Raw genomic sequence first — 25,389 nt, forward strand, 5'->3', positions numbered from 1 at the left:
CAGCTCTCTGGGCAGTCTGTGCCAGTGTTTCACCACCCTCATCACAGAAAATTTCTTCCTTATATCTAGTCTGAGGATGTCTCATATGCAGAGTGAACCCATTCCTTCTTTGCACCTTTAACAACCACGTTTTTGTGCCAGAATTTCATTCACAAATCACTTAAGGAGTTTCCTGAGCACAGAGGAGACCTTCCAAGCTGTTAGAAGATCAAAACCGCGTGCTGCATGCTAGGATCACTCTGTCAGCTTCCTGGGTACCACTCTGTATTAAATCAAATTAAAACAGACATTGTAGGACACTGCCTAGAGAGAGGCTCCAGGCTTGCTAAGGAAGACAACCCCAAATCAGCCCATGTGTGCCACCCAATGAGTCCTGAAGTCCAGTTGCTCCTTTTCCACAGATTTCACAAAAGAAGGAATGATGGCAATGCTGCAGAGCAAGTCCCCAGCCCATGCCTGGTACCCAGTTCCCCTTTCAGCACAACCTCCACCATGAGAGTTTGATGGTAACATTGAGATCCATCCTTTGGGGTATTCTTGGGTCATTACTCAGCAGATGGAACGGAGATCAACAAATCCATAGTTCAGGCAGCCCTGATAATGCTTGCATTTAAAAATATCCCAAGTCAAATTCCTGCGGCAGGTATCAGGTTCAGCCCCAGAAACCTCCTTAGGTGGAGCAGATCTACCCCAGGGCTGCCAGCTCCATCACAGACTCTGTATTCTTTCATATTCTACTATTCCATGGGGTCCTAGGTCCACCAGGCATAAATCACTGGGATAAGGAAGCCACCAGACAGCCAAGCCCTGGGTGATGAGAGGCTTTGCTCTTCTGGGAGATGGTTGGGATGGTGAGCTTGCAGAAGGCCCCATCTCCTCCCAGCATCACTCTGAAATTTTGCACAGAAGGACTGGATATCTGGTTACTCACCCTGCCAAACCCCATGAAAAACTGCCTGTGAAAGCATTTATTATCTTTGGACATACTCGTAACAGCAATACAGCAGCAAAAACCTCTGTGACCCCTTCTGGGTCTCCAGGGCCAAAAAGATCCACATCCAGATGAACGTTACAAATTTGCACTTTACTAAACCATCACTCCTCTCATTTATATGTACGCTCTGAATTCACAGCCAGCACACAATCCAATACAACCCTGCAGGGAGGACTCGCACTACCTACAGCTTCGGGACTATCTCCAAGTAGACCAGCAAATATTTAGCCCCACAGACACAAGTGCCGTCGTAAATAATTAAAAGTCATTTGCTCTTGTCTAAGAGATGAACAAAGCACATGAAAAAATGTACAAGCTTTGTTATTTGTGTCTATCCATTTATTCACTAAATCCTTTAGTATCCAGTGATTACTACCAATTTGCACTGCTCCCCTGCGCTGAAATTGAGGAACCACTACAGTTTGCTGGCACCATGAGCAAGGGAACAAGAAGTCTCTGCGTCTCTGCAAGGGCTGCAGGCAGGGATCCAGCAAGGAGTGGCACAGGGCTGGGCATGGGCAGCTTGCTTAGCCTGAAACAAGCCAGGAGAAATACAGAAGTGGCATAAAATTCAAATGTCAAGATATTTTGGAGGAAATGAGTTTTTTTCAAAGCAGAAACTCGCAGAAGAGATCACCATCGAGGATGTGGGGTGATGCCCTCTTCTTCCACAGACAACAGTAATGGCACCCTGGTACTCAGCTATTGAAAACCATCGAAGGTCTTGAATGTCTTCCTAAATGCGTCACCACACATGCATTTTTAACGATGCTTAAACATTTTCCAGCCTCAGGTCTATCTACGATTTCAGCAGTGCGAGGAGGGGAGCTCACATATGGGTTGGCCTCTCCTCCTGACATCCATCAGCTAAAGAAGGCAGTAGTGCCGGCGGCACAGCCAGGACTCGGGAGCTAGACGGCATTTGAGAGGCACATCAGCTAACGTGAGCTCCCATCCTTCACAGAATAACGTCATCCTTGGTGTAACCAGGACCACTCCCAGGGGGTTCACTATTGATGAACGTGGCCTGTGATTTTTTTATTTTATTTTTTTACCAACAAAGTCTTTTTTTTTTTTTTTTCTGTAAGTCTCCCATCAGCAGGGAACATACAACCTGCCCCAAGGGCTGCCTCATCCTCGCAGAAACCAGTGGGAGATGTACAAAGGACACTCCTACATTCCTGTCAGCTCTCTCCTTCCTCACTAACCCTCAGTAACAAGAACAAGATGACAAGGGACCTTGTTCCCAGGGAGGGGAAGCAGTGACACAAATGGGGGCAGGGAAGAGACTGCAGGGCTGCGATACCACCGTCCCCATCAAACCTGCAGGATCAGATGTAGGACAGCAAAATTCATCAGTGCTGGGGGTTTCCAATGGCTAGCTCCAGTGCAACAGTGGTGAAGGTCTGCTGGGACATGGGCTCAGCTCCTGCAGACGTGCCAGGGAGGCTGAGCAGCCCGTCCCAAAGCCTCTGCTGCTGTGATGCTGCCCAGAGCAGCTCAGGAGAGGGCACGCTGCAGCCCCCCTTCTCCCAGACCCACCAGCTAACGCAACACTTGCCCCTGAGACCTGGGGTTACGCACAGCAACGTCCCTGCAGGCTCCTAAGCTCAGCTCACCCAAGGCTTTAGAGAAATAGTCATCCAGGCTGAGCTGCCAGACAGCGTACTGCGGACGCTCTCCCATTAAGGCATGCCCTTATGTGCATTTAAATCTGCCTGAGCTGCCTGTGCTCAGCTTACTCGCATGTAAGAGGATCGGGGCAGGTGTAAGTTACCTACCTTCCTCCAATTCTCCAAAGGTCAGGACATGCCAGCAGCAAAGGAGGGATGCTGCAGGACCTGGAAGCCTCCCAGCCTCTGCTGCCCAGAGTGTAACTGAGAGCCCCAGGCACAGGGAGGGTAAAGGCAGGTCACAAGTAGCCCCAAAGAGGGGTCTGACTTACACCCCCTTCCCACCGTTTCTGCCTTTGGATTTAAATCCTGCTCCATCAGTACTCAAAACACAGGCAAAGCCCCGGAGCACACACCTCCGCCACCCTCCTCCTGAGCACCAGCCATCCGAGGGGGGCCAGGACAGGCTTGTTAAGGGTTTGAACTGGAAGGAAGGACAAAGCTTCAGTTAGTCCCTTTGTAGAGAAGATTTTTCCAACTGAGATCAAGGATGAAGATGCAGCAAAACACAGAATCTCACCTTTCAAGCAAGGTATATAGCAAACCTGCATTGGGACAGCAAACGCATCAAGCGTGCAGTGTTGGGGACATGACTGCAGGCTGGAGGGCTCACAGATACATGTGGTGAGAAGTCCAAACCTAAGTTAACTGGATGCATGCCTTTATGAACTAACAACTGCTAAGAAGGCTTCAGTAATTACTGGTAATCTTCCCCTGGGCAAGGCGGGATGAATGCCTGCACAACAAAATGTATATTTTACTGGACTACACGTTCATTAATTAAAAGCTGCAGTTTATCAGCACCATTCAAGCCTTCTTAATTCACAACAAACAGCAAAGCTGCAGATACTAATTAGTGGGCTGCACAGTATTACATCCAGCTTGCTGCTAAGCTGCCAGCACTGGTCCGGGTCTGACACCAGCTCAGCGCAAGATGCCCAAGAGCAGGAGCACAAGGAGGAAGCACCTGTTTTCCCCACTTCTGCAAAATACTGTTGAGAGGCTTAAATACTGCATGTCAGAGGATGCTACGGCACGGGATAGCGCACAGGCACACCGATACTCGCACTGAGAGCGGGCTGGCACCGTGGCACTGGTCACAGTTGCCTAAGGGGACACCTTTCCCTTCTCCTTTTCCCTCTTTCCTTCCACTCGCTGGGCAGCAAGACTTTCCAAACATGCCAGAGCACACAGGCAACAAACCCACGCTGTACTATTCCCTCTTACGGCCACGTTCATTTTCTGCTGCATGAGTAAATGTAAAGCCAGTTTTGAGCCCCCCATCCCCCCAGGAGCTACAAGCACAGCAGCAATGACTGCAGAGACATACGCTGTGACAGCAGCTCTGCAGGACCACAAACAGAATGGGCAGGAGCTCACTGAGGTTGGCCCACACTCTGCTCTCTACACAGCAGTTACTATCGATAATTTACTGCAAAAAGATCCTCTGAACCAGCAGTTTACCCCCGGAATCGCTCCCCCATCAGCAGCCCCCATCCAGGTTTGGCCGGGGAACAGCACAGACCGGGAGGAGGACAGACACACTGATGCAGCATCCTCTCCCCTAAAGTACTGTGCTGGCTGCCAGTGCCGCCTAGTCAGTAAAAAAGGAGAAAAAAAAATAAATCAATTTCTGCTGTACAGAGGGTCTCTATTTGCAGACCTGTTCAGATGGTACTGGAAGTTCATCTCCTTTACAATTCTATAAACGCATTTCTGGTCTCTAATTACACCATCAGGCTGTCAAGATGGCCACTTCCTCCCTAATTACTCCGCTTTGTATTTAAGACACAGCTAATAAGCCCACATTGTTAGTGATTGCTGCCGACTAGCTCCGAGGAGGAGAGCAAGTCCTGCCTTGTGCTGAACCACTCTGGCACCAATCCTGCACTGCGAGCACCAGGACAGCACATCCATTTCCACCGGCACCTGCGCATCCTTGGGGTGCATCCTCTTCCAACCGAGCCACACGTGCACGTGGACAGGAACCCATCTCCACGGCTGCTAGACACGAAGGGGAAAAGGGAGGAGAGGGCATCATTCGGAAAGAAAATGAACAGTCCCTGCCCTCGGCACACGCTTCTGCTACCTCGTTGAACTTTGAGGGCTCCTTGCTGCGAAGGAGATGGCTTGGCCAGCTTGGGAAGCAATGCAACGTTCCCTGTTTGCAAAGCAGGACTCCCTTCAGATGCTGGCTGCCCTACAAGCTCATCCTAGCAAGCCCCGTGGGGCTGCAGAGGCTGCCCCAACCGCTGCGGTGCGCCACGGTGTGCACACAAGTACCCGCACGTCCATCTCCACCAGCTGTGGGGATCAAGGGCAGCTGGTGGGGTGGCTCTGTCCTCACTTCTGCAAACGAACATCCCAGCTGCTCCTCCTTTCGCTCATGCTGGTTAAAATGAGAGAGGATTTCCACAACACGAAACATCTCTAAACATCCCCATGGACACCCCTGCGTTGCTATTTCACTGCTGTGGCTGGTAAAACCATTTACAACAAAGGAACACAGGTAGGGCAATACATAAATACACCCTATGTAATACGTCTGATAGATGTAGAGCATTCAGCCTTTATTCTAAAAGAGATTAATCTGACAGCCCTGATTACAGACTTTAGGCACTTTCACAAAGGGAAAATAGCAGCCACAAATGGCTGTTCAACTGCTGAAGTCATAACAAAACATCTACAGCTCTTCCGCAGCTCAAACCAGGCGCGACCTCAGTGTAATCTACAGACATCACCTGACAGCAGCTAACCCAGCAATAAAACGAGCAAGGAGCCAGTATCTCTTCACACTTTTACATCTCAGCGAGATGCCTTTCTAGCTGACTTGCTTTCCAGAGGAACTACATCACGTAGGAGAAATGGTACGGGACGTGCCTGTGGGTTTCACAGGACAGGTATAAGATACTACTTTCAATCTTGTGCTTCCTCTGCTCGTGGATGGCCATGCCAAGGAACGAGGTGTCAAAACTCTCAGGCAAGACCCCCCCTGTGAGATTTCTAAATAAATCTGGGAAAAGGCTGAATCAACACTTCTGCTTCTGGAAGCAGGCTGCAGCGTTGTCCATCATCAATGGTACAGCAGCCACACGTGCCTGGTCCCTCCTCGAAATTTAATCCAACCTTCATTATATCGCAGCCTTGATCCACACATCAACTTGAAACATTCACTTAAATGGTTTCTAGCTGGGCCATGACATAAATACACGCCACTGTGTATGTAGCTATAGAAATGTTATTTCTTCGTCTATTTATTTCATGGCCTGGGTAGAAACTATTCCCACACGCATGCACCTTGCTGTAAGCGCTCATCACCCGCGAGCCCAGCGTGCTGACAACCCAACCCAGGGAGCCCTGGTCCCTGCCAGGTGGCAGCCCGGGATTTGACTTTCATTAGATGATTATCATCCATGTTACCATCAAATATTAATAACAGATTACATTTGCTGAGCAGGGGACGTGGCAAGTAACCCAGGCCCTGGCACCGAATGCACCAAGTAGACCTGGCAGGGGTGTTTCTGTGTATTTTACTCTGCAAGAAGGAGCATGGTATTTAGTCACTTCTGCTGTAAAGAACTTTGAGATCCTCAAAATTAACTATAGATAAGCTAATTATCTTTATCGGCCAGCTACTTACTGACCTTTTTGTTCCTAGTGTGGTCTTTGTATTCCTGCTAGCCTGTACTCCCATGGCATAAGGAAGGTGGCTGTAACCTGTTATCGTAATGCAGAATAAAACCCATTACTGTAACAACAGAAAAAAACACTTCACTCTTTACAGAAAGATTTCAACACCTCTGTCCTTCCTTCATTTGGCCAATGTCAATGAATCCAAGAGACAAGATACCATCAGCTCTAACCAAACCAGATCAGGCCTTTAACACAGAAGAGTAAAAAAAAAAAACAACCAAAACCAAACCCACCCCACACAGGTAATTCCACTTTCACCTTTCTTTGTCACTGTCTAATCACAAGGTCTGCATTGGTTTCATCTTACAAGCACAAAAGAAACTATTAAAAGCAACCCAAAGCCTCCAGGCTGAGCGCTTTTGTTTGCAAGGAATCTCCTGCCAAGCAAAAAGCCGGGGCCAGCTTTTCCCTGGGCTACTCATTAAAAGTCATCAACATTTTAAACATACCTCCAACAGCTCCTTTTTGGTGATGTAAGTGGATTTAAGGCCAAAATTTTTGTAGAAAACAACTACTACAGCATGAGGATTTCTAGATGAAAAGCAAAGCATCCTTGGGAAATATTTTTGGTTCCAGAGAAAAGTATTGCATTTTCAATATGCTTACCAGAGACACTTTTACCGCACCGTTTGCACATCACATTTTTTACAGTAAATTAATTTTAAAGGCCAGCATTTTCCCAGCTTTGGGGTTCAGTTTGTTGCTAAAATGTGAAAAATATTTGCTTGTCATGTCCCAGGGCCAAGACCCCTCTGGGTTTGCTAAATGTGCTCCACACATGCCATACAGAGATCCCCCCTGCCATACAGGGAAAGCTTATCACATGTCAATGCAAAGTTTCCCCCAAAGCATTGTTTTCCCACCAGAAAATGGGGAAAAGATGCTTTTGGGCCAGAAAAAGACCAGCCCAGTCAAAAAACAACCCCCACCTCATCCTGTTGGCACAAAGAACCACCACAGAGCCGCTGGAAGCTCCTACATCAGGACTTGCTAGAAATGTGTTAAAAGGAGCCCGATAAACCCAATATTCACTAAAATAGAGGAAAAAAAATAATCAGGCTGTGATTTGGGGTGTCCACTCCAAGAGGGCTGCGAGTTGCCTTCAGCGCCTGCCGTGAGTCTCTCCCTTTGCTATGGAGATCAGGTGGGGCATCTTTGTTCATAGGAAAGGCTAATGAAGGACATCTGAAACTATTAAAATCACTTCATCTATTTTGCACATAGATTACAATACGGTTTACATTTTACACGTGCAGTCCCATGATGAATATGTTCGACATGCCCAGGAAAAAGAAGTGCACGTGTCCGTGATGGCTGCAAGCAGCCGCAATCATTTTGCCGGCACCAGGCAGAACGAGAGGTGGACGCTTCAACAGTTGGGTGACTGGCACAGGCAGAACTACAGAAAACCCTGAGGGTATTTGAATTTGAAAGCTGCTAAATTGAAAAACAAACAAACAAACAAAAAAAACCCAAAAACAAACCACCCAAAAAACCCCAGGGCTTCGTGCTCTCTATCACTCCCTGTTGCAAAGATGCCAAGGCCACCCAACTCCTTCCCAGTCCCAAACCAGAAATAATCTGACCTCAGCCACCCTCGGAAGACATTTCCCTAGGTTTGCTCCTTGTGGTTTCCAAGGTCTCCCTGAAATCCCCATCACCGTTTCTCCCATGCTCACTACTCACCACCTTCCCCTCAATTTTCACACGAAAGGAATCAAGCTGGTTTCAGCTTTTTATGAGAATAATTCTGGTTTGGGGCATTTTATTCTCCACTGAAGCCTAGTTACATAAACCACTGTGCATGCATGTGCAGAACTCCCGTTACATGCATGTCCTTACATCACCTAGCTAGAAAAACAGCTCAAAAAGAAAACCAAAGGAAAGCGGACAATCTGGATTTGATAAAAAAAGCTTTTTTTTTTTTGGTCATCTGAAGTCTGCTGTAAATCCCCGATTGTTTGAATTTTGATTTGACCTATTTGCATTTCTCCTTTCTATGCCTTTTTCTGGGGGAAGGAAGTTACATTTAGATGAAATAACTTATTGTGAAGTGATGCTTGAGAGCAGGACAGAGACGCACGTCCACGTGGACTGTGCAGGGACCAGATCAAGCGGAGGCTGATGTTCACGCGCTGCTCTGCAGAGGCAGCTTCATACCACATATTAACAAAAATAAAACGGGACCAGAGTTTGGAAGTGGCGACTTTAAACGCTTGTATCTAAAGAAGATGGGATAACTCATCTCACCTACCTTTGACAGCCAGAAATGGAAAGTCCAAATCTGAGCAGATCCGCCCTCAGGCTTCCCTCAAGGTTGGAGATGACCTATTTTGGGAAGAAGCAAACAGCTCTCGGAGGTGCCTGGTTCCCTACTGATGACAAAGACAACTGTGGGTCAAGAGATCAGGCTTCAGCTTTTAAATTGGATACAACACGATCTCACCTAGAGTGAGGCGAGATGAATCCCATGCAGGAGATAGTGACTTGATTCCTATGAATTTCTGTAGGATTTGTGCCTTTTCCTTCCTTAAAACTATTAAATATCCCAAACTACAACAAAGGAGCAACAATTGGATTTGACCACCAAGGAAGTCCAGGTGTGCATCACCCAGTGCCACCAGTTCACAGCTGGCGCAGACACTCTGGGCACCACAGCGATATAAATAAAGCACAGTAAGCAATGAGTTGTTAGTGCCTGGGATCAGAAGAGCCCTTGGTGGTCTGGAAGGAAGGTTATGAGCATCCTAGAAATCCTCATTTCTCACCATCACCCCTTTTCCTTTGCTGTGAGAAGCATGGTTTCACTTAGTCCATCCACCGATGAAGCAACACAAAAGTTGTCCAAATTGAGACACAGGACACTCCCACACCCCCTGCAGACCTGTTCTGCTTCGTCACAGGATCCGAGCCAGAAAAAAAAAACACACCAAAATTGTTCGGTAGTGCTCAAAATCCAGGGGTTTCTGCCCCAAACCAGCAGGGATTTGGGCAGAGCATCAATTACCCCATAAAGGACAGCGCTCCTACACGCCCAGCACTGAGCTCTCCTGGGACTGGCAACGGGAAACACCTGGAATAACCCAGGGAGCAGTAACAGATTGGAAATTAAGAGTGCACAGCCTTAAACTATAGCTCACCGCCACTCAGGTGTTCCTGGAGAACATCTCCGCCTCTCACGATATGTCAGACTAAAGCATGGGCAGGGTGCATTACAGTACAAATGCAGAAGCACTCTCATTTTGTCTCAACAGCAAAGTAATTTGGCTTATAACTAAAAAAATTATATCTAATTTACTGAAACCAAGTAACAGGTCCAAACAGACTGAAGCAGGAACTGATTACAAGCAAACCAATTCTTTTTTATATTAGAAGCACACAAAAAGAACAAACTATCATAAAATTTAACCTTCTTAGCAGTTGAACTTAGTAAATCTGAACCGTGGGTGATTTACTGTATTTTTTTTAAACACCTGGTAAAGCAGAAAGAGCAAGAGCCACATGCTTTATAAATCTCAAACCAAACCGAGAAAGGAGGCAGCACGTGATGCCCAAGAGCCCCGTCTGTAGGCAAGATGCCGTGTCGCCACGCAAACGCCACCGACAGACCCGCACAGAATATTTTCCGTATTTTTCTGTCTTCCAGGGCTCCTGCGTGGCGTTAAACACCCTCCCCATCCCGGGAAGGCACCTCACTAACTAGAGCGGCCCCTCCATCACTCCCCAGTGCATCTGCACAGCAAGGGAAGGCACCACGCTGGATGCCGAGGGAGCGCACGCTGGGCTGGATCCGTCCGGCAGCGATGGCAGGAGGACGCCGGGAAGGCCACTAACCCTTGTGAAATTTATTCAGACAGCCGGCGTTGCAGAAGGAACGGATGGATCCTGTCTCCCAGCAGCCCCTACCCTTCATCCCCACAGCGGGATCGCTCTCGCAGAGGCTACGCGCTACATGGCTGTTAGCTTTAGGATGGAAAAAAAAAAAAAAAAGAAAGAAAGAAAAAAGAAAATGTCCTTATTCAGCAGTCAGCCAGACGGCTGCATCGCTGCACTTACAGTTCCACATTTTGCATAATAAATTCTCGCCACATGCTGTTAGCAGAGCACTACGGCACCCAGCTCGCAGCAACCATCAAACCACCCTCTTACCAGCATGCACCACGGAGCAACCCTTAACTCCATCTCTGCCAGAAACAGGCATCATCTTGCCAAAAAGGGGGAGAAAAAAAAAAAAGTCAAAAAAAAAGACAACAGCGGGTCCTACCAAGAAGAGGTTTTGCTGGGGCTGTCTCGGGAGCAATGCTGAAGAGGCTGTCGGATATTCAGCCCAAAAACCAAAGAGATGCTGTTTTGGGAGGGGCGGAGGATGGTATTTGGAAGCTTGTCCCTTTAAATGCTGCTGGAGGTTATTTTTAGGACACTTGCTTAAAATACATATCGGAATTTCTTTATTTTTATCAGAATCTTCATTATACATTTTACTCACGCAGCTATGTTTCACATGCCCCTGACAGCTCAATAACAAAACCTCTGAGGTTTCACGACCGCATGCCCTCCTGATGTCTATTTTCTCACCCCTTCGCTGTGGGACAATTGGATTTTCCCAGCCTTTAATATTTTACCGGTCTCAGGGGAATGAGCAAGTCTGGAGGAAAAATGCAGCATAAATCACAATTCAATATAAGACAAGCAGCTGCAGCCAAGGTGCTACTGCATGTCGTGCAGCTAAATACACAATCACGGCTCGGGGAATTGGAGATGAAACCACTGTCAAGTATTTACATTCAAGCATTCTGGGTAGAAAAAGGACAAATGCTGGAAAATCAAGCTAGCACCACACTACACATCTGAGGCAGAAAAAACTAATGCTGGCAATGTACACATGCATGGAAAAATTTTATTAACCTGTTTGCTTATATACTCATACTTTAGGTAAGAACCAGCAGTTTTTCAAGGGGATAAAAAAAAAAATACAAAGAGCACAAGAACAGCAATTTTTAATTGGAGGGGAAGGCCTTGATAGGATTTAGCTCAAAATGAGCACTTCCATTTGTCAGCAGATCCAAGAACCAGATGGAGCCAGGATCTGTGTTTAGACACTAAGATCAGAGCCAATATGCACATACGTCTATATATCAATATATGTATATATACATACCAAGAGAGATAGACATACATACACACACACACATATATCTCTCTCATATACTCATCTTTCACGTACAAATACCCAAACCTCGTGTGTATGCCTATGATGAGCAGAGCTGTGATTTCCTACAGTCGCTCCCTTTCCCTGAAAATCAGACCATTTATGATCGGTTCAGGAGCAGCTTCCACGCCAGACCCCTGTAGATGACACCAGACCCAACACAACCAACGCCTTTTTCTCCTTAAGGTCAGTTTTGCCTCCCAGGCTTCAAGCATGGCCCACAGCCCGCTAAAACCAGACAGCAAGAGGGGGTTTAATGGTACAAGAACCTTCCACTTGGGTTTGGAAGGTAGGAAGAGCAAGAGGAGCGGGGCATGGAGACAACCACCTGAGCCTCGCAGAAGTTTGCTCTGGCAGGGAGCGAAGGTCGTGAAGCTCAGCTATGCAGGACAAGCAGGGCTAAGCTAATGATCTGCTGTGTATGAACATGTTGATACAAGGTCCTGGTCAAATACAGAATCAAAGAATATCTCAAGTTGGAAGGGACCCATAAGGATCACGAGGTTCAACTCCCTGCATCACTCCCAGCGAGGTGTCCCCACTCGCCAAACCCATGGCACGTAACTCAGTGATCTCCCCCAGTTTGCTATAGGAAAATGCATTGGATGACTGCCTAAATCACTAGGGAGAAGCTTTTTCCACCAAGATACTCCTTGCTTTGCTCTTCTAAGCAACTTCCTTATTCTAGTGGTGGCTTGAACACAATTTAGCTATATTCCTGTTGCAGTAACTGCAAGGAAGGATCATAGAAAGCAAAGCTAAGACCCTCTTGATCAGCCTAACATTCACAAACCATTGTAACTAGCTCTGCATCTCTTCTGCCAGCTGCCGTGAACCTCCTCCTGCCAATATTTAAGTCACACCCGCAGTTACTCATCTAAATGCTTGGAGACTTAGTCCTAAAGCTCCCCGTTTAAAAACAGACTGCAGATTTATCCTGCTTTAACTCGCTCCGCTCAAAAACAAGAGTTACCTCGGTCCCAGGATCAGTAAAAGGTACCTGGGAAATGCTACCTGCTGTGTTGCTCTACATCAAAATGAAATTTCTTCTTTCTTGCTTGCTTTCTATGAGAAATACTCAAATTGTGACGTTACTTCTTGCTGAGCAACAGAAAATCAGGAGGCGAGTCAGAGGTGGGAAATTTTGGCTGGGAGCGGGGGAGTATGGGTCACCCAGACCTGGCCAAGAGGGGCCAGGAAAAGATGAGGATAAAAATGATGAATGAGGGGAGCCAGAAAGAAAAAAATTATCTCCCTGTGGCACACCCAGCATCCCCACGGACATGCACCACCTCCCAGATCACCAGCTCTACCTTCAGGCAATATCAAACCAATCTGTTTCCAGAAAACTATATCAGATTTTAAAAATACACCCTCCCTTGCAACTTCTACCTTCCAAATACTTTGTGTGGAAGAAAACTAGGCAAGAAGGTTAGGAGGATGATTGTAGTTTGTGTTTAGTCTGACTTTTTTGTCCAAGTTTGATGAAATTCTAAAACAAAGTGGAGACACTTCAAGTATTTTCTGTTTTCCTGTTCCTATAAGGGCTATACACTTTAGCATGACATTTCCTTTTGTCATCATTATTATTCAACTAATCTTGAAAGCATCCATTGTCCTTAATTTTCTAGCATCTTTATAGCTGTGCCACATCCATCTCCAAAACCAACCGATAAAAACATCAGATGAATTCTAAAAATCCAGAGCTGTAATAGGATTAGTGGTACTAAAACAACTCAAACTCCAGCTCATCCATTAAAAAACCGATCAAAACCACTTTATTGGTAGCAGTTGAAACAACTTCTCCCTGGTTTAGCTGCAGAAAGCAGCCCTGTATACAGTCGGGAGGAAGGGCTGCCTCATGCAAGGACCCGCTGCATCTCCACAAGCTCTGAAGACCACCCACATATGGGGAGATGCATTACTTTAAGAACTTACACATTAGTTTAAGCGTCTAACCAACTTCAAGGTCTCTCTCAAACACTTTCATAGCCATTACATGTCCCAAAAGGAGCACAACCCTACAAGCTGCAAAACCCAGCACTCAGAAAGCACAAAAATTTCAGTGGTTCACACGTGCCAAACTCAGACCACCTCCTGCTTTGTTATAGTCTGTATTTATAAAGTTACATACTGCGTTTTCCACAGCACCTCTTCCTCATCCAGCGCTCCGGAGGGGCTCCGCTCCGTGAAGTGGGGATGTGTGGTGGGAGATCACAGCCGTAAGGCTCCGACCGAAGGCGATCTTTTCCCCGGGATGCTCTCTGCAGGCTCCATATCCTCATCTCTTTCCTTCCCTTTCCCTCTCCTCTCCGCAGCTCTCATCGGGGCCAAGAGATGCCTCCTCCTCCTCCTCCTCTCCCCGCATCCACCATGCGCAGGCAGCTGCCTGCACTACCTGCCCTGCCCCAGCACACAGGAGGCACGAAACGGGCTCAGAGAAAAACAAAACCTTGGAAGTGTCAGCTGTTTGGGTTTTAGAAGTTTCTAATAAATATAAAAGCAGAAAACCAGCCCCTCGTCGGAGGCCTCTTCTTGGGCACGGCAGGGCAGAGCTGCATGTTGAGAGCAACAAATGCTACACAAAGACAGGAGCCTCGCCAAATTTCAAGTCCTTGCTTCAAACCATATGGGAGGCAGCATGACAAAACTGCCTTAAAATAATTCTGGGGACTTCTGCCTGCACTGAAATGCCATATAATATACTATGTATAATATACTAATTACAATAACTATAATAATATAGTATATAATATAATACTGCATTGAAATACCCTTTCCAGAAATGCCCAAATATTCTAAAACAAAGGAGAAAAACAAAACAAAACAAAAAAACAACAAAACAAACCACCACAACCAAAACCCAGCCACATGAATACAGGCAGGACCTAAAGAAACAGTACAAATAGGTAAAGTTTAATACAACTACAAGGAAATGGAGAATCCTATAAAGAAAAGCATTTTGCACAGGTAACAGCAAGAGGTGTCCATAATATTTACAGCAGTGACATAGGACTGGAAGGGATATTGAGAAACACCAAGGTGACATCCAGAGTACCCATACCAGCTCTGACACCGACTTGTCAAAAACCCTTTCTTTAAAATGCTGCTTCCAGATGTTCGTGTTCTAGGACTCTCATATTTTGTAAGCAGAGAGATATTCTCAACACCCATTTTCTTGCTCCAAACTGAAGGGATTGCCTCTGCCCCCTGCAGACACAAGGAAGGAACAGCCACCTTCCTCCTATGCAAAAAACAGTGTATTGGAAAGCACCTGTCACATCATCATAATCTGCTTCTTTTTTTTTTTCTTTAATAAAATGTGATTCTTTCATGCTTCCTAGATTGCTGGGTGTTCCTCACATCTCTCCAGATGCCTTCTCTCTTTTTAAACTACGATGCCCAAAAAACCCACACATATTCCCCTACACAAGTGTGAAGTCAAATGTGTCTTGAATATAATACCTACCTTAAAACAGCCAAAGCCAATACTAATACTTTTTGTCTGCAGTACTTCACACCCAGCTTTACTACATTTCATCTTATTGATATCAGACCACTCACCAATTTCCAAACCTCTTCTGTTCCTCTCCTCCCTTCCAGGAAAAGCCATTCACACCATGCCTACACGGCAAGAAAACTCTCAAGACTTTCAAAAGGAAAACACACTTAAGCATTTTAAACCTTATCCTGCCAACTAGGTAACACTATACCTTCTCTCTTGTTCTGCGCATCAATGGAAGATTTATTTAAGGGGTAAAAAGGAAAGGAAAAAAGCCTGTAAAACATAATGGCATCTTCGCTTCTCTGGATTTTAGACTTCCTCATTCCTCTTCCCTCTGCAAGGAATTAATGTTGCTATAAGCTTTTTCATAAAAACACTTACACACAACCAGTTCCTCACCCCTGCGACCTGTTTTTGCATCTCTGCACCGACACAGAACAACACAGGACACGCTCACAGCAGTTTCTATCAGCCCCGCACCAACCGGACCAACACAGGGAATATTGCAGCAGTGCCCGGCTCCTGCCGCAGCCCACCCGGCCGGGGGATGCCCCTCGCTCCCCTCTCCCTGCCACAGGGATGTATCATCCATCCCAGATAGCCACGGAGAGCCTTCCCGCTGCCTGCTCCCTTTCCTACGGCTCATCCGCAGAGGACCCGGTTCCATCTGCCGGAGCCTGAACCTCCAGCCTTGAAATCCCAGGAGCAGGGCGCAACGGGATACAGCTGCAATGTCTCCGCATCCTGCGACTTTCTGCTTCTGTTCCCATCCCCTCCGGTTCTTCCGCGGCTGTTGTTCCCTCTGGGTTGAACGGGCCAGGGTGCCCTACACACCCGAACCCCACAAATGAGGGCACCACTGATGCAGCTCACACTCAGCATCCAACCATTCCAGGAAAGGTCATTTTTGCTAATAATTTGGTTCTAGAAAAGCAAAACAGCATCTAAGTAGCAGGGTCAAACCACATGGTCCCTTGGTTAAGCCATTTCTACCCACACCACGCTGGCTCCGATGCCATCAGCTGGAACGAACAGGCACACAGGTACCTTCTTCACTGGTGACGAGCACAGGGAGGACTGCACCTTTGCACACCAATAACTGACATCTCAAATCCTCTCTTCGCATTCCCTTCTGCTGTATTTAGTTTTCCATCATTGCATTCACTCGCTGGCAGTAAGTCAGCACCAGCCTGGCAGCACACAGCTCAGCAGACATCTCTGTGGAGCGAATCCCCTCAGCCCCACCTCGTCCCCATGTACCTTTTTCTTTTTTTTTTAAAATGGTCAATCGGTTTGTGAGCAGAGTCAGAGAATCCAAAGCTGAACCTCTCCCCTGCAGACAAAATGCCATTTAGGGAAAGACACACTCACCGCTCCATCTGACCTCCCAGCCCCGCCGTGTGTGCATACTGTGCAGCAGAAGATGGCAGAATTACAGCTGATTATTACTGGAGGTATTTTCTTCCCTAATAGAGAAGAATTTCAACCTCTGGGTATCACCAGGATAACAACATGTGCAGGGCCAGAGCAGTTTAAGACCCATCCCGCCACCCCCAGGCTGCAAATCTCAAACCAGGGATGCCCAGAAGCAAAACCACGTAACTTGTCTAAGGTCGCACAGAAAGGTTGTCTCCAGAGAAACAAATCCCTGAAGGCTTTTCATTAGCTTTGCCCAACAATTGGCTTTTTCTTTACATTTTGCTCTTGCCTTCATTTATTTTATCCCACTCAAAAAGTGCTACTGGAGTAAGAGAAAACACCCACAGGCTCCACTTGTTTACACTGAATCCCACGGTGGGTTTGCATGCTACAAAAATCTTTAATGAAGAATATGCAATTCACCCTCGAGATGGAAATAAATGGAATAATCAAAATAACCTTCTTCTAGTGTAAACAGACAGTTGAAACAGCTAACACGTGGATCTTTCATTAACACACTGGCGGGTCTGCTCACCGACAGCTCAACTGAGGCTGCTCTTTGGCACTGTAGGTCACAGCATCCCTCGAGAGGCATCACAGACTGTTGTTAAAAAAAAAACAACAAAAAACCACCACACGCATTTTATACATAACTTGTCTGTATTTCTGTTTGTTTAGCTGGATTCCGCTTTTTGCATTGCTCCCATCAAGGGACACAGGAACAACTTGCAAAGAAAGAGAGCTCCACAGATGGAATTCCAATGTGCAAAGAACAGCTACCAAAAAATCCACAGAAATGATACAGAAAGGACACTAAGTTTGAGCTATTACATTGCCATTTGTCCTTCACAATGTGAAAACCTAACCAAAATTTGTCTTGTTCAAGTATTTTGGCTTGATACATGTTCCAAAATCTACAGGATTCTGCATCCCGTGCAGCTACACTGCCCCACGTACATCAGTACCCATCAACAGCACACAAGCTTATTTACTAGCTTCTAGAAACATGTCAGAACATTTTTTTTTCCACGGTAACTTTAAATTTGACATCAAAAACCAAGACACTCTGGGAACGCAGCAATCACCCCCACCTTTCACTTCAGCATCAAACTACCACCCACTCACCGAGAAACGAACAAACAAAAATTACAGTTTCCATTCAAACCATAGTTTTGCTTTTAAACAACCTGTCCCACACATGAAACTGCAATCAAGAAAATCCAGGTTTATTATAACTGTGAATGTTTGATCAAACATTTACTGTTCTTTGCTCTTAAATTGCAGTATCATGAAAACACACCTTGCTATTAGCTAGATAAACACAGAATAAAAGATTAGTAATCAACTTTTTTTCCCCCCTTTCTTTTCAGAAATCTGGCCCCTCATCAATACAGACCTACACGTCCTGTAGGTTTTTTAATGACATCACAATGCAATGTCTCTTTTTACCTCATTTGCAATTTTTTACCAAAGCAGTGCATCGTCAAGCCTCAGGAATACTAGAATATCAAACAATGCTTGGAAAAAATCAATACTAAGGGACAAGGCTGAGCAGGGGGGATTTCTGCAGTCGGCACCTCCCCTGTTGTTCCAACTGGCTCTTCGAAGCTAGAGCGGCCACACAGCCAAAAACAACCCAAAAAGCAAGTTACAGCTGCCTGAGCCCACCTGCCACACCGCTGCCGCCTCCAGCGGGTTTCGCCAGCTGGAGCAGACATCAGATTCCTGTGGGAATCCCTCAGGAGCCAACGTGTCTTGGTGCCCATGGGGTCGGGTTGGTGGCCCCTCCACACAGCTCCAGCCCCTCGCTATCTCGGGGTGACTTGGCCCCGCAGCAATGGTGGGAGCCCAGGGCCTCATGGCAGGGTTGGAAATGATGCGTGCAGCCTATCAGCCCTCCAACCCTTCTGTTTTGGGGCTGCTTCAGGTAAAAACCTGGGTCTTTTCCAAAGCTTTCCACCAAACCGATTCCCTTCTCTGCTGCTTGTGTGAGAGCAGAAAACTAAATGAATATACTCACGTCAAAAATAGCACCGAGCTCACCGAGGCCTCTGGTCCCCCTGCACCTGGCTCAGCATCACTACGATCAATCCCCCATTGCATTCGTTTCCACGGTCTGCAAAGCAACAACCCTCGAGCTCCCTAAGCTGGAAAATTCCAAGGAGCAGGATGGGTGCGCGCTCAGCCAGGACCACAGCATCCCCAGGGACCACGTCAGCTGCATGGAACCGGGAGCAACCCCCAGCCGACCATAGCGTTAGAGACAATCGCTTTCAACTTTCGGCAACCTGACTTCGTTATTTAATGACTCCATATACAACTTCAGTAGCTACCCACGTCTGTATGCGTTGCATCGCTGTAGGCGTGCAAAGTGCAGGGGGGGGAGCGATGCCAAAGGGAAGGTGCGAACCTGGAAAAGCAAAGGCAAAGTCAACCACTGAAGCTCTGGAAAGCAGGTCCCCAACACCTCGGTTTTACACACCCTCCTGCCCCAGGCTAAGCTGCTTCGCCAAGCGACGGTACAAGCAAGAACAAAAAAATTGTCTCACAGCTGCTACATAGTTCATTGCACTTCAAAGTTACAACACGGAGATGCTTTCCCAAGACCCGCCGGGGCGGTCAGGAGCAGCACAAGCATGACATGCGACAGGGCAGCCCTGCACCGCGCCGAGGTCCCACCATGCCAAGACCTCACCGCCACGCTGTGCCGAGGTCCCACCACCACCCCGTGCTACGCTGCTCGCTCAGCAGAGCCGTGTCTTTGCTCTTGGACCACTCTCCTCTGTCGCACAGCCCATCCCCATGCTCGGCATGACTCGTTAAGCAGGAATCGGAAGTTATCAAGCTTTACTAACACCCACAGCTTCTCATTTTCCCCATTTTTCAGACTGGTTCAGTCTCCATTGCCCATACCAGCAGCTAACACAACATATCCAACCATTTGGGTATTTTAGGACCTAGAGAGCCTTGAAGGGGTGTTAAGAGGCTTAGGCAGGAGCTCAATACTATGGTCCGCTACCACAGCTCCTTTTTTCCAGCATAATTCACAAAGAAAATACATTATGTATGTTGAAAACAGTGCAGGAACATTTGCAATGACTTGTGTGCCATTAGGAAGTGGGGAAAAAAGACATTAAATGAACTGATTTAAATAACCCTTCTCTGACGTGCTCTGAAGAGGGTAACTTCTCATCCTCACATCCTAAAAGACATGCAAACAGTAGCCCAGGGTGGACAACACAGTAGCCTCTGGTCCACGCTAAGACAGTCCACACGCAGATTTTGGACGGAGCTGGCCATGACCTTTGCAGACAAAGTCCTTCATGCAAACACTGCCATTCACCTCATGCAGAAAGACTTGGTCTTGATTATTCCCCTTCCACTCAGGGATTTAGAAAGGAGTAGAGGGAATAAGGCATACTGAGATAAGCATCTTTATACTGACACAAATCACATGCAGGGGAAGCTGAAGCATATAAATAAATACACTGGACAAAAATAACATGATGAACATCAGCACCAACTTTGGTCAGTGGCCAAGACTGGCCAGAAAACCCTCTCAGCCACACAAATTGCCATCTCAGGTCTCCTGTGAGCACTTCTGATCGATAACCTCGTGGCTGACGCTATTATTCCACTGTGCTTCCAATCCAAGACCTTTGAAGGGACCTGAATTTGTAGCAGTGGAAAAAAACCAACCAAACAAAAGAAACCCTTTTTCAAAATGAAAGGGACTTTCTCAACATGAGGTGGAATAAAAAGGTACACATCCATTTTTCCTCTTGCTGTTTGATTAATTTCTTTTAGTCGCTTTATTGACACACTTATTCTGCAGGTTTCTCAACTGCCTGTCAAAAACCATCAGTAGGTCCTTTCTGGCTCTGCTGCCATGTCCGACTGTGCCATCTACTCAGGTGGAGACTTTAGTTCTCCACCTTCTCAACCCTGTGTCCATCAGAAACAGCTGCTGTACCACAACAGGAATTTTATTACTCAGCTCTAGAAAGAACTGACTTTACCTGTGACTTCAACAAAATACAAACTATTGGCTAAACTCAGTTTTAGGTACCAACACTTAACTGCTAACTGGTGCTAACTAGAGATAGCGACCAATTAGCAGCCAGTAGTTTGAACAGGTCTGTCCAAGATGATATTCCTCCTTACCAGTGGCTCCGTACAGTCTGCACAGAGCCCAGCCAAACCCACTGAAAACAGGCAAAGGATGGGATCTACCAGCCCTGCTTCAAGCATTGGAAAGCAAGATGTTTTAAGCATGAACCAGCCACAATATGGTCCCTTTACAGCTAGGAAAGTCAGGGACCTCCACTGGGACACTCCTTCTGTCCTTGGGAGGATGGAAGGAGTCTCCTCCATCACCTCTGGCAATGCCTTTTCTCCCTAGTGACTATGAAGTAAAAGCCAAGATCCTGGCCCAAATCAGGGGACACCTGAAGCCTCACTCAGAAGTGAGATGGAAGTTTTAGGGGGTAGCTGAGCCCGCTTCCGAATCATCACCAGCATCACCACCACAACACAAGCATCACCACTGAACTGCACTAGTACAGGCACAATAAGGAGCACGCAGAGCAGATGGGACTGGGAGTCACCAAACTATGGAAATTGAATGCCCCAATGCCACTTTTACCCAGCCCATTTCCAACGAGGACTTTGCCAGAAGGGGCATCAACAGAAAATGAGCTGGTGCTGCCCGAGAGAGCAGGTACAAGGGCTACGGGCAGCTCCCATCGTCACACTGCACTGTCACGCCTGGCCGTGCCAGGACAACAGGCACGAGGGCTCCCAGATGAGGCAGAGGCTGCTTAATCTAGCACTGTCACAAAAATGAGGAATGACAACAGCCTCAATGGAAGCTACAAGCCTCTTGGCTTAAACAACGCTTCTCACAACCCCCAGCATTACACACAGTCTTGCCTGTAAGCCCTCCACGTGGACTGGGACCCTGGAGCCCTTCCTCATCTTCCCACGAATGCCCCAAGGCATCGGTAAGGAAATGCCTGCAGACAATTCCAAGAGACTGCCGGGCTCAACCGTGTCCTGCTGGACCATCAGGACACGCTGGGCCACCTCGCTCTCGCAGAAGAAGTCGGTTCATCGGAGAGCACATCTGTCCTGCAGCCAGGTGCTGGAGAGCAGAGGCAGAAGGGCAAATAGACTTTTTTTCCCCCTTCCTTTTTTAAAGCAAGACATTAATCCTCCAGCATCTTTTGTTTGGGCTGCTTACTAACAAGATGCTAAGCAGTGAAACGGGGCAGGAAAATGCTTCTCCGGGTCAAGGCTCCCCAAGTTCATGCAGTGCAGGCAGGGAGGGAAGAAGCCACTTGCTGAGCTGACTTAAAATGAAAGAGCTACAAAAGGGAAAAGGAAGAGAGGTGGCTTCGCTGGGAACCAGCTCAGGCAGACACAGCACCACTGAAAATTAAACCCCCTGGTTCTGCAGAGTCCCAAGAATTACGAACAATACCATCCAGTTTCAGAGCCAGTCAGACGTAGATAAACAGAGATAAAATATCCAGCTGCTCTCCACAGAGTCTATGATTCTCTGCGGTCTGCAATTAGATTTAGGCAGGAGACCTCTTCCAATCTTCCCCATGTATCTTCCAGATAACTGGGTGCCCTGTGTCAAACATGCCCCTGGAACTGGCAGGATTGCCTGCTCCACCTCACCCTCCACAGGAATAAGCTGTACTCATCCGGGGGGAAAATCCTGCCAGTATCTGCCAGAAATAAAAGTACAACCTGCACCACTTCTGGGAAGAAGAAATGACTGCCCGATGGCTGTGGTCACTGACTGGCAGACAGCCTGGCTGCAGGTTAACAGCTCTGAATCTTGGCAGCAGCACAACCAGTTGTGCCCAAGAGAATAACCAACAACACCCAGCGCTCTTCACAAAGGAGAACGATAAACCTACCCCAGTGGCTGGGAAACCTCCTCCTGCAGCACTGAGGAGCCTATTTAGATAGTCTTAACAGCTTTTCTATCCCCTCTATCCTCTCCAAAATCAGTGTCAGCATCTTACGCCATCAGGTCCTTCTCTTCTCTGCCTCACTGCTGCTGCTTGTGCCTCTGCTTGCGTCAGAGGGCTCTTTGCGCAGCCTTTCCATCCTCACCCGTGTCAGAAGGCGAGTGATTACCAACGCCCAGTGTGCCAAGTCACCGCTGTACTCCCCTGCTGCTAAATATAACACCTGCCACTTCCCTCGGTAAGGCTTTGTCAGCAAATTAAGCTCCTATTGGTACATTCGGGGGAGAATCATAAATTGGATTTTTATCACCCTGTCATGCTTTCATTCCTCCTTGTTTTCCCTTAACAACTGGTCCAGCTTTAGCTGTAAATGAATATTTAAGTTTCTAGTGAATGGGTTACTGCCAGAGGGAGAGCTTCTCCCTGAAGAGATTAGTTTAAAACTGGCAAGACTCCTTAAAGCTGAATTTTTAGTTGAAGCTACAAATCTAATAACTGAGGTCAAAAACCACCAGTTATTCATCTCCATGAACAGCACCCCCGCCAATGTAATGGTATTACAGCACCATAAGAAGTCATTTTACACAGAAAAAGGCAGGCTTCAGTGCTGCATTCGCCTTCGGCAAAGTCTCTGCGCCCCAGGCTAGCTTCGTGTCTCAGCACTTGTCCCACAGTGCACAGGGCTCGCCTCCAGCACAGCCTCCTGGGGAAGGCTGGAGCTGGGTCCAGTGCTCAAATCGCTTCACACTCATCCCAGGACAGGGGTCCTACTGGACAGGCTGGTGAGCCACTGGGAAGGTGCTCCCACGGACCCCACGGTGGGTCAGGCAGAGTTCCCTTCCCCAGGGAGGGGAAGAGAGACCTGCAGGGACTTCAGGCATTGCAGGTCACCATCTCCTTTCACTACAACACCCCCTTCGGTGGGGAAAACACCTGTAAATCGCCAGATCTGTCACCTTACCTATACACAGAAGATCAGACGTAGGCTTTGCTTTGCACCCAGAGGATGTTCTCCCTTTTTTTCAAAGGCCAGCAGCATAGAAGATGTGGATCCAGTGCAACACCATTGAGGCTGCGCTGCTCCAACGGGGATCAGCTGCCCCTGTTTGGGTCTGCAAGGGCTCCACAGGTAATCAGAAGTCACAGAAACCAGCAGCTCAGCGTCCCCGCTGGGTCCTAGGCACAGCCAAGGGGCCCCCCACTGCACTGCTCACCTCCCTCCACCCCTTCTCCGTCTAGTCTGTCCACATCCTTGCTCTGTGCAATTATAAAATTGCTGGAGAAAAACTCAAATCAACATAGACGTGGCAGAAAAGTCAGGGAGGGGTCCAGACAACAGGCTTCAGGAACACGCGTCCCACCAATTCCCAGTGTGCGCCTGAAAATCCTAGGTATATTGGGAGCATCTACTTCCACTGCTACAAGAAGATATCTACTCAAGCCTTCATGATCACAACTGCAAAGTGCTTTCTGTAAGTGCTATTACTGCCGCTGTCCTCTTTAAACCCCGTCAACCTCCTTCTGTAAAATCCCCTGTAGTTTAATTCCGTATTTCTTTCTCGCTTCATCCTAAACTGCAGCTGAATGCTCTTATAACATTTGCAACAGCTGTATTTCAGTGACAGGAGAATAGATTGTGTATTGCCTCCGTGGAAGTCTGTGAAGTGCCCCAAGGAGGAAGGTAAGGGCACCAACGCCTTGGCAGAACCCGCAGGCTGCAACACCTTCGTTCACAGTGCACGCAGCTTCACCTCCTCTTAATTGGAGAAACATTGGTCCTTAACAAGGGGTTTCTGGCAGGAACATCTCACAGCATATTTGTCCTGATCACTTTAATTAACAGATCAATCTGTAATTAGACCCACCACAACCGCAGCAAAACATGCTCTGGCTGAAGACCCTGGGAGTTTCTCTGGTGCCCATCCTGAATTACTATCATTTACCTGGGATGTTATAGAGGAAATGAATCATTACAAGAAGCTAGCAGCGACCATGGTGTTTAGCAGAGGAACCATCAGCATGGCAAAGAAACCCTTCCTGGTGACACGGTCTCTGCAAGACACTTTGGGCAGATCAGCCATCTTCCTCCTCGGCAGCCCAGGCAGGAGGGTGTTCCCGTAAGCCTGACTCTGCCCTGGTTCCCCCAAAGGCTTTTTCAGACCTTTTAAAGTTGATGTCAGAAAACAAAAGCAGCAAGTTGGGAAGCACTTGCAAAAAACTTGAAAAGAAAAGCTACAGAAGCCATACCTGCTGCTTGCTTCAGTACTGCTTATAAGCCAGACACCTTTAACCATCCCCAGAATAAAAATAATTCATTATTTCACTGTTCCCTTTGGTGAACTTTATCAGACAGATGCGATTGATCTCTTCCCATGACCCACACACCATCCAGACTAATGAGATCGGGCCATGGAAGTACACACGGAGCTTCCTTCCCTAGGCAAGATGAGAGCCATGGCTCTCCCCGACACCAGATATTCCTGGCTCGGCTCAGCGCTGTGGCCATTCCCTTCCACCAGCACATGAATTCACAGGCCGAGCTGACATCCCACGATCACACTCACTTTGGGAGTTTATATTTGAAATACAACACAGGCTATTACCTACCATGAGGCTACCCACAAGAAATACTCATTTTGAAAAAATCAAACACCTGAAGTAAGGAGACAGGATCAGCATCAACCCTGCAATTACCATCTGCCCTCCCTGGCTCATTCACCAGGAGGCAGCTATCAGCATCCATGGAAGCAGAGTCTCCTGCCATGTGTTTAGTGTTTATTCAAATGCAGAGTACACACACCGGGGTCCCTCCACAATCCTGGGGACATGAGTCCACTCTGCACACCACCTTGCAGGTCCCATCTCCCTTCCCCACCATTAAGCTGCGCTGGGTTTTTGCCCTGCTGCTGTCT

At 47.4% G+C, this 25,389-nt stretch overlaps 1 protein-coding gene across 8 annotated transcripts in view; it reads right to left on the minus strand.

Annotated features, from left to right (window-relative positions):
• OSBP2 (oxysterol binding protein 2) overlaps positions 1-25,389 on the minus strand; it is a 122,453-nt gene that overhangs the window by 49,960 nt on the left and 47,104 nt on the right. Inside the window, exon 1 of one of the 8 annotated variants that reach the window (XM_049804107.1) lies at positions 13,704-13,836. The exons of 6 other annotated variants lie outside the window; for them this stretch is intronic. In XM_049804107.1, coding sequence (XP_049660064.1) covers positions 13,704-13,731 — 28 coding nt within the window. In that variant the 5' untranslated portion in view covers positions 13,732-13,836. Of the gene's footprint in view, positions 1-10,194; positions 10,289-13,703; positions 13,837-25,389 lie in introns of those variants that run through there. One more of the 8 variants, XM_049804108.1, reaches the window with a different exon arrangement.

This window comes from Accipiter gentilis, chromosome 7 (genome assembly GCF_929443795.1).
Source record: "Accipiter gentilis chromosome 7, bAccGen1.1, whole genome shotgun sequence".
Lineage (NCBI taxonomy): Eukaryota > Metazoa > Chordata > Aves > Accipitriformes > Accipitridae > Astur > Astur gentilis.